General features: G+C 47.3%; 1 protein-coding gene across 1 annotated transcript in view; it reads right to left on the bottom strand.

Moving 5' to 3' along the window:
• The window catches only part of LOC138373334 (uncharacterized), a 77024-nt gene extending 73130 nt beyond the window's left edge, over window positions 1-3894 (bottom strand). Inside the window, exon 1 of the mRNA XM_069339527.1 lies at window positions 2736-3894. Coding sequence (XP_069195628.1) covers window positions 2736-2799 — 64 coding nt within the window. The 5' untranslated portion in view covers window positions 2800-3894. The remainder of the gene's footprint in view (window positions 1-2735) is intronic.
• Window positions 3895-12780: the final 8886 nt, after the last annotated feature.

The raw sequence follows: 12780 nt of genomic DNA, 5'->3' as shown, positions 1-12780 counted from the left end.
ATGTTTCCTTGTTTTGTAAGTCTAATTTTGTTAATGTCTTCTCGAGTCTTTATTACGAGGGGTTAATGGCCCCCATTTGTTATTAATGTGCAAATTTTTGTTTGGGGGGGGGCATTCTGTTTTTTTTGGATTTGTGACTGAATTTCTTGGTAGGAAAAGGGCTCTTGGGTCTTCGGTATTATTAACTTGTTGGGTAGTTTGACATGCTTTAGCCTCAATGACTATCATGGCAGTATTTGACAAATGTTAACATGGTAAGGTTAAAGCGTCGTGATCAGCTGATATTAACATCCTAAAGGCTAGTTAATTTTTCACACACCCAGGTCAAGCTGAATGTTAGCATGCTCGGGGTAATGCTAAGGTCCTCAGGTTAATGTTAGAATTCTCAGGTTAATGTTAGAATTCTCTGGTTAAAGTGGTATGCTCAGGTTAATGTGGTATGCTCAGGTTAATGTGGTATGCTCAGGTTAATGTGGTATGCTCAGGTTAATGTGGTATGCTCAGGTTAATGTGGTATACTCAGGTTAACGTGGTATACTCAGGTTAATGTCGTATGCTCAGGTTAATGTGGTATACTGAGGTTAAAGTGGAATGCTGAGGTTAATGTGGTATGCTCAGGTTAATGTGGTATGCTCAGGTTAAAGTGGTATGCTGAGGTTAATGTGGTATGCTCAGGTTAATGTGGTATACTCAGGTTAATGTGGTATGCTCAGGTTAATGTGGTATGCTCAGGTTAATGTTGTATGCTCAGGTTAATGTGGTATACTCAGGTTAATGTGGTATACTCAGGATAACGTGGTATACTCAGGTTAATGTGGTATGCTCAGGTTAACGTGGTATACTCAGGTTAATGTAAAGATGCTGAGGATAGTGTTAACATTACTATAAGTCCTTGCAAGCAAAAACATATTTAGCATTAGTATAACGTGTCTCGGAAATTGTTAATTCTCACAAACTTTACTAAATCTACTTTACTTCCTGTGTTATTATAGTTGGTGGTGGTGGTTGTTGTTGGTGGTAGTTGGTGGTTGTTGCTGGTGGTAGTTGCATTAATGTTAGTGGTAGCGTTGATGTTATTACTGAAATCTCTGTAAAATTCAGCCGACCGTTTGACCGGTGTGTTGACGAGAGCACAGATGCACTCCTGCTGGTGTTAATGTCAGTCCATAGACTGTCAACATTGGTGGAACACCTGTCACCGCGGCTCACATTGATGACCATTGAAGGTGGTCATCAATGCCATCTTCCGCGACTCCGTGTTCAACCCGTTCTCGCAAATTTAATAAGTCAATATTGACTTATTAAATATGTGCATAGGTGACATACTTAACATAATAGATACCCTTAAAAAGATTCATAGAAAACACCGACCTTACCTAACCTACTTAGTATGTTAAGATAAGCATCTTATTGCTGCGTAATTACAATTATTACCTAACCTATAATAGGTATAGGTTAAGTAATAATTGTAATTACGAAGCAATAAGATGCTTATCTTAAGATACTAACAAGGTTAGGTAAGGTCGGTGTTTTCTATGAATCTTTTTAAGGGTATCTATTATGTTTAGTATATCACCTATGCACGTAGTTAATAAGTCAATATTGACTTTACGAATTTGCGAGAACGGGTTGCCGTGTTAGCCATGTGTTGATCGCTGTCTGTGTCCCAGATGACTGTGTTTATATCCCGGACCCACAGCAAGGAAAAGATAGCTAGAGTATTTATCAGGAGAAAGCGCTAAGCCACTTCGACTATACGGCACATGGAAGCGATACGAGGCCAGGATAGCAGCTGCTGGGATAGGAGGATTGGATAGCAGCTGGGATACGAGGACAGGATAGCAGCTGGGATACGAGGACAGGATAGCAGCTGGGATACGAGGCCAGGATAGCAGCTGGGATACGAGGCCAGGATAGCAGCTGGGATACGAGGCCAGGATAGCAGCTGGGATACGAGGCCAGGATAGCAGCTGGGATACGAGGACAGGATAGCAGCTGGGATACGAGGACAGGATAGCAGCTGGGATACGAGGCCAGGATAGCAGCTGGGATACGAGGACAGGATAGCAGCTAGGATACGAGGACAGGATAGGAGCAGCTGGGATACGAGGACAGGATAGCAGCTAGGATACGAGGGCGGAGTGGTTCGAACGCCGACCCGCTAGAAGCGAGTCTGTCGCTGTGCCGACCAATGCAAGTAGTTGGACGCAGCAAGAGCAAGTTTCCCACTTAAGAGCCTTGGTATGGGAACAGTATCTAGCCCTCTTCCTCCTATTCTGGGGCCTGGATAGGTCCTTCCCACGCCCAGGGAGAATGGAGAGCTTCCCTCAGAGGTCACATGTTGCCACCTCTCCCTTGGCTACTCTTTGGAAACCGGTTTAAACATTGAAAAACAAATATCACTAAGTCCTCGGAAAGGTTTGAACTCAAGTCTGCTGCTCAGCTAAGCCAGTACTATGACACCAAGTTGATACGAGAAAATTATATTACTAGAATATATACTTAAATTCCGGAAAATGTTAATGTTTGATTAAATATAATAATTTCTATGTTTAGTTGAATTCTAATATATCTAGGACAAGGCTGATGGCTTAGACACCATCTCAACTAGAAGGGTGAAGGTGTTTCAGTGTTAATATATACAGGGGAAGAAATATATAATTTTGATATATAATTTTAAATGAAAATTAAATAAAAATATATAATTTTAAATAAAATTTAACATGTTAACTTACCAGGCTCTGGGTTGGCAGCGACGAGGACGAGTAGGGATGCCAGAGTCGATGTTGCTAAGTGCATGGTGAAGAGTGCCTCAGGCCGGCCTGTGGTGGTAGTGGAGGTGGTGGTAGTGGGGGGGTGGGGGGGTTGTAGTGGTGGTGGCGATGGTGCTGGAACCTTTTATCAATTCAGCCGGCCATCTGAGCGCTGGGCTCTGTTGTCGATAAAACGGGTGCACTCCTGGTGGTGGTGGTAGTGGTGGTGGTGGTGGTAGTGGTGGTAGTGGTGGTAGTGGTGGTAGTGCCTCCCTTCAAGGGACACTCCTCGCATCTGCCTGCTTACACATTTGCCACTATTTCTCTGTCCCTGCTATTTCTACTATTCTATCTTTCTATTTCTGTCTTTCCCTGCTTGAAGTTTTTGAGTTTAAATTCTCTATCACTGTCTTTATTTGTCATTTTATTCATTTTTTTTACTGAGTTATATATATTACTATTTCTGTCTTTTTCTCTCTTATTTCCTCTATTTATTGCTGTGTATCTATTATACTTTTCCGTATATTCCTCTGTATCTAAACTTCCCTCTCCTATCTCTCAATATATCTTTGTCTTGCCCCGTCACTGTCTCTTCCAATCTCACTGTCTCTTCCAATCTCACCGTCTCTCCCAATCTTTTATCTTTTCTTACGAGACTTCAGCTTCGGATCTCTATTTCGTTCACTCCTCTTTATTATATTAACCATTTTTTTCCTCTTTTTTTTCCCCCTCGTTTTCTTGACTATTCTTGTATAAAAATATATATAATTCCTATTTATATATCACAATCTGTTCACTTATTTTAGTCTTCTCTTCATTCACATAAAAGCAGAAGCGTTTTTTGTACCAAAAAGTTTATTTTCACATAATATTTTTTTTTTTACTACAACCATTGAACTATGAACTTTTTACTCTTAATTTTATATTTTTATATTACTTTCTGCCTTTGGGTAACATTTAATTACATGAGTTATTTAATTCAGGACTTTCTACCTGGCCAGGTGCAAAGAGGGTTTCTAATTATTCCAGTAATGATATTTTCAAGCATAATTAACTTCATTAAAGAGTATTTACCAAGAGCCGTGAACATTTTTAACGCTTTTCAGAACTCTGATTTTTTTTTTGAGTGGGGGTGGGTGGGTGGGTGTTTGTAAGGGGGGGAGGGGGGGGGTGGTTTTGTTATCAAATATTTCTATGGATGATTTGGTCTGGCGATGGCTTTTAATACGAGCAGTGTGAGCTAATGGGTGATTATATGTCCTTGGTGCAAGAGCCAGGAGGGTACCTGCATCGTGTTCCAGGACTCTTCATTTGAGATGTGTGGATGTGTGTACATCTGTGTTGCATTCTAATTTCATCTATATCATTTCTTTTTCTTCTAAACCTTTTATGTTTATTTTACAAAGATGTTTCTGTGATAGTTTAACTATAACGGAGCACCGTAGTTGTGTGTAGTCTGCGTCCCTCCATACAGTCCAGTATGGCAAGCAATCAGTATGGCAACTCAGATATCACGCAGTACACTGCAGTATGATCATCACAAATCACTTACACCATTGCACAGTTAGACCACTCTACCACCACATGTCTGCTGGCACCCTAGCCATGAGGTCTGGCACTGTCGCTGTGAGGTCTGGCACTGTCGCCATGATTTTTGCAACAACTGGCACCACATTCACACTATTTACCTCATGATATCCCAGGATGGTTATCAAGTTTTACTGACCAATAATGAGGTATTTCACGGCGTCACTATACGGCAGTCACTATACGGCAGTCACTATACGGCAGTCATGTCACCATTTCTCAAGTTGGGTCACGGAACCTGTAAATAAATAAAACATGATGAAGTGAAAAACAGCTACAATATCATAGTTATCTCACCATCAAAGTAACCTTACTATTAAAGTTATTTCATAATCATTTATAACGTTACCAAATTACACAAATTGTAAATTTTTCAAGGACAATTCTTATCTTTTCCATATATGCCTTTCCTCCTAAAATTACTGAAGTTTGTCTTTATTTTGAGGACTTCCTGAATCTATTATTTTCTCATACATATTTTCATATCTGCTACTGTTAGCTATGATCCAGTTGGACTGGCGGGCCAGCAGTCGTCTTGTACCATGGTTACCGCTTAAACGTATCATCGTCGGTGAAGCGTCCTTTTAACCCAACCCGTCCTCTTAAAAATAATGTCACTTTTGGCTCGTATGCGCGCTATGGCCAAATTTGGACGTAATTTGAAATGAAATCGACTCACAAAAGTGACGTTCTGTTCCGTTTTCTATTTGAGTTGTCCGGCTTACGCGCCAACCCGTCCTCTTAAAAATAACAGAGGGGCGTTTTCTGACTCCCTCCTTTTCTCTGGTTTCAGGTTCGATATGGGTGACTTCAAGGTCCTCGTTGTCGGCTAATTCAGTTACTGGTACTGTTGCAGCCGCTTGGTGAGCCTGTATTTTCTTCTAATTTATGCTCCATGTACAGGCGGAAGGAGTTGAGGTTGCCACTGGGTGATGGTCTGTCAGGTCAGGAGTGGTGGGAGTTGGTGCGGTAGCGGGTGCTTGAGGCGTTGGTGCTGCTACCACTGTTGTCAGTTCCGTCACTGGATTTGTCTTTGTTGATCTGGTTGAGTTGAGGTAGCTTGTGGAATCTGAAGCAGGTCCGCTGGAACCGATAAATTGGGTAGCCCGTTAGCAGCGAGACGTCTGTTGAGCATCTTCACGAACTTGGTGATGTCTGTTCCTGCCAGCTTCTCCGCAACGTGAATCAGGGACCAGAGTAGTGGCAGCTGGGGCTGTTGATTGGTTGGTTGATGGGCTGGTGGTCTGGGCTGCCGTCACCTGTGTGTTGGGCCCTCAATGGGGTGAGGGTGGTGGTGGGGGGGGGGGGGGGGAGGGGGGGAGGAGTGGTGCGGACGTCATCGTATCAGAAAAGTTGGGTTGTGGGAAAATCCTGGTAGCTTAATTCTTTTTTAAGTTGACTTTAATAAGATAATTTTTTATCTGATTAATTTTCTTAGTTAGTTCTTAGTAATAAGTTAGTTAATTAAGCAAGTAAATAATTAAATGAATAAGTAAGTGAGTGGACTGTATGTACTGATTCAGCTGCCTGAATTTATCTCACATACTTCTTGGTGGGCCAATTTGCAGCTTAAACCACTTTGAGATGGCTCCTTCTCAAACCACAAATTGTTTACCTTATATTCAAAATATAATTTATAAATCATACCACATATGGTGGTCTAATCTACTATTATTATAGAAATAATGAATTAATTTCTTATGAGTACTACAGTATTGTACAAAAAAAAAGAGGGCTTAGCTGTTCCTGTTGAAGGGGCCTGCTAAGGCTGTGTAATTGTAGCATCAAAGATGGGTGTGGCCCTGTGCCTCTGAGTGCCACGTAATGGCGGCTGTCTGGAGGTTACAAAGCTTGGTGTACAGCTAGATAATAATTCATATGTAAGGCCCAACTGTCTGCTCAGCTTCTTGGTACTCCAAATCACAATTACCTGCCAAGTTTAAAGAATTAATAATGTTTCTCTAAATATATAATATTTAGAGAAACATTACAGGCAAGACATGGAATGTGAGGGTGTTAAGCTGTGTAAACGTACTTGTTATGGGGGTGTTTCCATGCATCATAACCGCCTACCTATTTATGAATAAACTGTGCACAATTAAACGTAAATACTTGGTAAGATGGATACTGTTGTTGCTGTGGTTGTTGAGAGGCTGTGTTGCCGATTGCTCGCTTGTTGACATGTAGTCTGGGTGTCTAACGAGTTAAATCAGCTTATATGGAGAGACTCTCTACAACGTGTGTCCTGATGTTATTGTTCCAGTGTTGTTGTTGAGTTGAGTTAGGGGCGACGACGATCGTGGGATCGGATGCACCCCGGCGTACATGTTAAGGGTGAATCGCGAAGCCAGGAAAGGTGAAGCGCCAAGCCAAAACGCAAAACGAGTGACGCCAAGCACTAGAAACTAACATGCCATACGGCTAAGAAACGCACAAAGGGAGAGGCACGAGCACAGAATATAACATTTCATATAGCAAATACACAGGAAATCAGTGGACATACTTGCCCCGGAACCTGGCCCGCGGGAACCGTACATTGAATGCTTCCCAGAGCACCCACTGCCAAGGGTCCCGTCCATCTACCTGGGACGCCATAACATCTGGAACCGGGGCAACAAACACCCGCAAACAGGGGACCCAGATGGTATTACTCATGAGGCGAGAAGTCACCACTCGCCCCCACATAAAGAGAACCTGCCCACCATGAAAGTTCTCCGGTCCGTCAGACAGCAGTAACTTGGCAATCTCCGTCCAGTGACCCGGCGGCATCACAGACGCCGGCAACATGTCTTCCAGGTCCCCAATGCGCACCCTCATAGGAGCGATTGGGCCACCGGGCACCACCACAGGGGCACCCTCGGCCCCGGGCACAGCACCAGATGACTGCAGGGAACCCGGATGGCGCGCATCCTTCCGTAATGTCACCACCAGGCCACACCCAGCACCAGAGTCCACATCATCCCTGGCAGCGGAAGCCACCACCCCCCACTGCGGAGAGTCCCCTGGCAGAGAAAGAACCGAAGGCATGTCCGAGACACAGGCACCAGCAGGCACATGGACCTCCGCCACCACTAACCGCGGAGACATCGACGTATCCGCATCCACACCATCAACACCCGAAGACCCATAGCCACTGAAGTCACCAACATCGGCCGAGGCAGAAGACGAACGCCGGGAACGTTTGGGCACCGGCTGGATATCACCAGAGCCGGAAGCGGACCCAGAAACACGGGTACCACGAGCCGGATGAACCGACACCCAACACAGAACGGCAGCAGCCTCTACCACAGGGGGGAACCGGGCCACACACAGCAGGAGGCTCCGCAGCCACCCCAGCACCCAGCACATCCGGGACATCCGAGTCACGGACACAGGGCCAGGCGCAGCATCCGAAGACGAAGGAGAAGACAGCAACGCCACACAGGGAGCACCAGGAAGGCCTACGGGAGCAGCTTGGACAGCGACAGGATCAAGCAGACCAACCGACGGTACCGCAATCCCCGGAAGAGGGTCAGCAACAACCGGAGGAACGTCAGGCGTCGCCGGGGGAGCTGCAGCAGCGAATGGGACGCGCACCTCCTTATCATCACCGAAGACTGCCTCCAGTGGGAGCGGCAGGAAATCCTCTTCTCGGAACAAGTTGACAGGAGCAGCTGGGGCCTCAGAGCACCCGGCAGCCTGATGCCACAACAGGCCACACCGGAAACAGGTACGAGGCTGCCGGGCATAATACACCCAGACGTAGTATCCCATAAGCCGGACAGAAGAAGGTATATCCGACCCCAGGCGCATTCCCAACGTGCGAATGTTCGTTCACCTCCCAGCATACCGCCCCGAGGAGAGCGTGTTCACCCGCACGCTGACAACGGCACTAAACCTCCCGAAGTAACGCCGGATGAAGTCTTCAGGGAACTCCAAGGGCGCACCATGGACACTGACATAAGTCAGGGCACCACTGCGGTCCGAAATCGCCAGAGAGCCGGCATCATCCGTCAACGGCAACATACGCCCCTCGTACTGTCGGAGGAAGTCCCGGTACTCCTCCTCCCTCACGAACTTGATAACAACCCGGTGGGCTGTAACAAGCTCTACACCGTAGATAGCCTCCACCGGGATACGAAGCATGTCACACATCACCATCTCGATGGTCGTATATCCAGCCTTACAAGTGAACTCCAGGCCCACGGAGTTCACACGCACAACAGGGGGAAGATGGCCACCCATGTCAGAATCGCCACATCAACACGCAGCCAGGCAGCAACAAACTGGGAGGGCAGAGACGCACACACCACCTTGCGACCAAAATGTCAAACAACCCCAACAGCCACGGAGGGTCGGCAAGACGTCCTTACTCCACGGCTGCCAGCCATTGTTCCAGTGTTGTTGTGTTGATTTAGGGGCAACAACGATCGTGGGAATTGTTCCAGTGTGTACGTGCGACGACTCTCCCGGAGGGAGACGAACGCAAATGTTTGATGGCTCTATTTATGTTTTAGGAATAGCGTATTAAGCTATATTCCCAGTGCTGAAAATTATATTCAGTCTTAGTGAACACTTTTTTATTAAATTTAAACACTAGACTGTTGTTTAAAAGAAGTTACAGTAATAATAAATACGTGACGTCGATGACGTCATGGATTCACCCATTCTCTTTTCTGTAAGGGGTTACTCATGTTATTAAGTGTGTGTCGGATTTCCGACATAAGTAGCTTTGGGAACGTCGTGGCCTGGATGATGTAGCTCGCGGGCTGATTGGTGGTTGTCCTGTCGGGTGCCAATTTCTTTATTTCTTCAGTTCTTGTGGGGCAGCCCAAGGTAGACGAGTGTATGTGGTCCTCCCACAATTGATGCGCAGTTGGGTGGTCGACTGGCAGTCCTTGAAGTGATGATCTGCAGTGCAGATGCTGCATTTTCCCTCGGAGAGTTCGCAGTTCCTGGTGTAGTGGTCGTACTTACTACACTTATAATTTTGCCTAGGAGGTAGAGTTACTTCTTGACAGTATCCGGGGTGATTGATATGTCCAATCATCTGAAGCCGTTTCCTACTGCTTAGGTCGCTGCTGCAGCTGAAGAGAAGGTTACCTTCAGGGTAGGTCGAAGGTTGTCGTCGTTCTTGATGACTTTAACCGGGTTCCTGGTGTTGACAATATGGCATCAGGGGTCCTTGGTGGCGATGAAGACGCTGATACGGCTGACAAAAACTGTTCTATCAGCCAGGTAGCGATGGGTAGGTAAGATGATCAGGTCAGAGTCTCGTAGGGAGTCCTGGTTCTCAAGAGCACACAGTTGCTTGAGAGTTTCTTCGCTTGAGTAAAGGATTTCTGCGCCGCCGCCGTCGACGCGCATGTCCTCTGGTGCTGGCGTTGGTGATGTCGACTATTATCGACAGTATCTGGGGCCTGGTGAAAGGGGTTTCAACTCGAAACCGGACTTTAATCCGATGAATCATGTTCGAGTGAGTACTCAAGTACCACGGGAGAGTCGTTTAGTTCAGCTGACACCCACTCAACGGGGCGCAGTGCCGATGGTAGAACGTTTCTCTCTGTTCGGCGCTATCAACGACAATACACGTTACTGGAGAAGGCCTTTCATCTTTTACGGATATAAGAAACCAGGATGGGAGTGGGGCTGACCTTCTAGAGTAAAGCTTCTTGCGATAGTCTGTTGTTTATGTTGTTTATCATGCCGTTTATCATGCCGTTTATCATACCGTTTATCATGCCGTTTATCATACCGTTTATCATACCGTTTATCATGCCGTTGCAGTGCAATGAACCGTCAGGAGCCTCACGAGTCACCCATTTTGGGTTTGATTCTCATTCTCTCCATTCAGGAAGCCACACACACGTGTGTGTATGTGTGTGTATGTGTGTGTGTGTGTGTGTGTGTGTGTGTGTGTGTGTGTGTGTGTGTGGAGGGGGGGGGAGTAACATATTGTCGAACCAGGAAAATAGCAACCCGTTCTCGCAAATTTAATAAGTCAATATTGACTTATTAAATATGTGCATAGGTGACATACTTAACATAATAGATACCCTTAAAAAGATTCATAGAAAACACCGACCTTACCTAACCTTGTTAGTATCTTAAGATAAGCATCTTATTGCTTCGTAATTACAATTATTACCTAACCTATAATAGGTATAGGTTAAGTAATAATTGTAATTACGAAGCAATAAGATGCTTATCTTAAGATACTAACAAGGTTAGGTAAGGTCGGTGTTTTCTATGAATCTTTTTAAGGGTATCTATTATGTTTAGTATATCACCTATGCACGTAGTTAATAAGTCAATATTGACTTTACGAATTTGCGAGAACGGGTTGGAAAATAGTTAATATAAAATATTGAGAAAATTATTTTATGGCTCTCCCCCCTTGCCCATGCTCGCCCTCCCCTTCCTTTCACAGTCTGTCAGCAAGATGCGAGGAATTCAATCGTATATGTCCTGACGACGCAAAACCCACCTTGGAAACTATCGGCAAATTGTTTGGGACGTTCAAAGAGGCGCGTTCAGCCGAGGGTGAAATTGCAACTTGTTTCAGTCGTCGGAGCTGAAGTCGCTGCGAGTCGTAAGCGATCCATCAGCCACGTATTTCACCAGAATATCAATAAACATATAGTGCAGCCTTGGGTGCTGCTTGCAAGGGCGAAGGACTTTTTCTCCATCACCTTGCAAGACAGTGTCCCGTCACCCGACCGCGTTCTCAGGCCATATGTCTCTACAGACATAAAGCTCCTAACTTTCCCGGGTTCAAAATAGTGGATTTTCTTGTTCTCGTTCGTCGTGTGTGTGTCTCTCTCTCCCTCACTCACCTGTTTACCTTCTATGGATATTGTTTCTACATTGTGGAGATCAAGACGATAGAGGGAAAGAGGTTTGAATCCTCTTCCTCAGGTCTGTTTGATACAATCCAATCTCAGCCTCATCACTGATCTCATTACCAACCTCGTTCCCTCTCCTCCAAGCTGTGTCTATCCCCCCCTAACCATTTCTCCCCCCTCCTAAGGCTACCACTAGCCCCCATCCAACCCCCACCTCCCCATCTGGATTTCTTGCTATTCTTCCCTATATTTATCGTTGTGGGTTTCGTGTGAGAGCCCCCCCCCCCCGCCCTATCGTGGTCTGTGGGATTAAGACGGAACACATTCAACATCCTCCACTCCACCCCCCTCTCAGCACCCGTCCTGTCCCCCTCTCAGCACCCGTCCTGTCCCCCTCCCAGCACCCGTCCTGTCCCCCTCCCAGCACCCGTCCTGTCCCCCTCCCAGCACCCGTCCTGTCCCCCTCTCAGCACCCGTCCTGCCCCCCTCTCAGCACCCGTCCTGTCCCCCTCCCAGCACCCGTCCTGCCCCCCTCTCAGCACCTGTCCTGTCCCCCTCCCAGCACCCGTCCTGACCCCCTCTCAGCACCCGTCCTGTCCCCCTACCAGCACCCGTCCTGTCCCCCTCCCAGCACCCGTCCTGACCCCCTCCCAGCACCCGTCCTGTCCCCCTCCCAGCACCCGTCCTACCCCCCTCTCAGCACCCGTCCTGTCCCCCCTACCAGCACCCGTCCTGTCCCCCTCCCAGCACCCGTCCTGTCCCCCTCCCAGCACCCGTCCTACCCCCCTCTCAGCACCCGTCCTGTCCCCCTCCCAGCACCCGTCCTGTCCCCCTCCCAGCACCCGTCCTGTCCCCCTCTCAGCACCCGTCCTGTCCCCCTCCCAGCACCCGTCCTGTCCCCCTCCCAGCACCCGTCCTGTCCCCCTACCAGCACCCGTCCTGTCCCCCTCGTAGCACCCGTCCTTTCCCCCTCCCAGCACCCGTCCTGTCCCCCTCTCAGCACCCGTCCTATCCCCCTCCCAGCACCCGTCCTGTCCCCCTCCCAGCACCCGTCCTGTCCCCCTCCCAGCACCCGTCCTGTCCCCCTCCCAGCACCCGTCCTGTCCCCCTCCCAGCACCCGTTCTGTCCCCCTCCCAGCACCCGTCCTGTCCCCCTCCCAGCACCAGTCCTGCCCCCCCCTCCCAGCACCAGTCCTGCCCCCCCGTCCCAGCATCCGTCCTGACTCCCTCCCCCCCGCTCACAGGACACGACATCCCTTCCTGTATCCATTAAAGCTTTAAAATATAAATGGGTGAATCAGTTCTCATGGGCGAGGCGGGGAGCTGCCATGCGCTGGGTAGACAGTCTTTTGCTGCTTTGTTTCATACCATTTGTCGTCTTCATTGTAACGTCTCGTGTGGCCTGAAACTCCATTCCCTCCAATGGCGTTTATAATCAAATGTTTATTCTAATTTTCTGAATAGGTAGGCCTAGGAAAGATTAAGCCTTTTGGTTTTGTTGAGAATTATTTGTATTTGTAATGGACATGTGGGGGTATATAGCCAGGTCTATATATACCCCACATATATACACATATAGCTCGAGGATCGGGCCGCGGGGACACTAAGCCCCGGAA

The sequence above is a fragment of the Procambarus clarkii genome, chromosome 42, assembly GCF_040958095.1.
Source record: "Procambarus clarkii isolate CNS0578487 chromosome 42, FALCON_Pclarkii_2.0, whole genome shotgun sequence".
Lineage (NCBI taxonomy): Eukaryota > Metazoa > Arthropoda > Malacostraca > Decapoda > Cambaridae > Procambarus > Procambarus clarkii.
The sequence above is the reverse complement of the archived record's forward strand: the minus strand, read 5'-3'. Positions and strand labels throughout refer to the sequence as shown.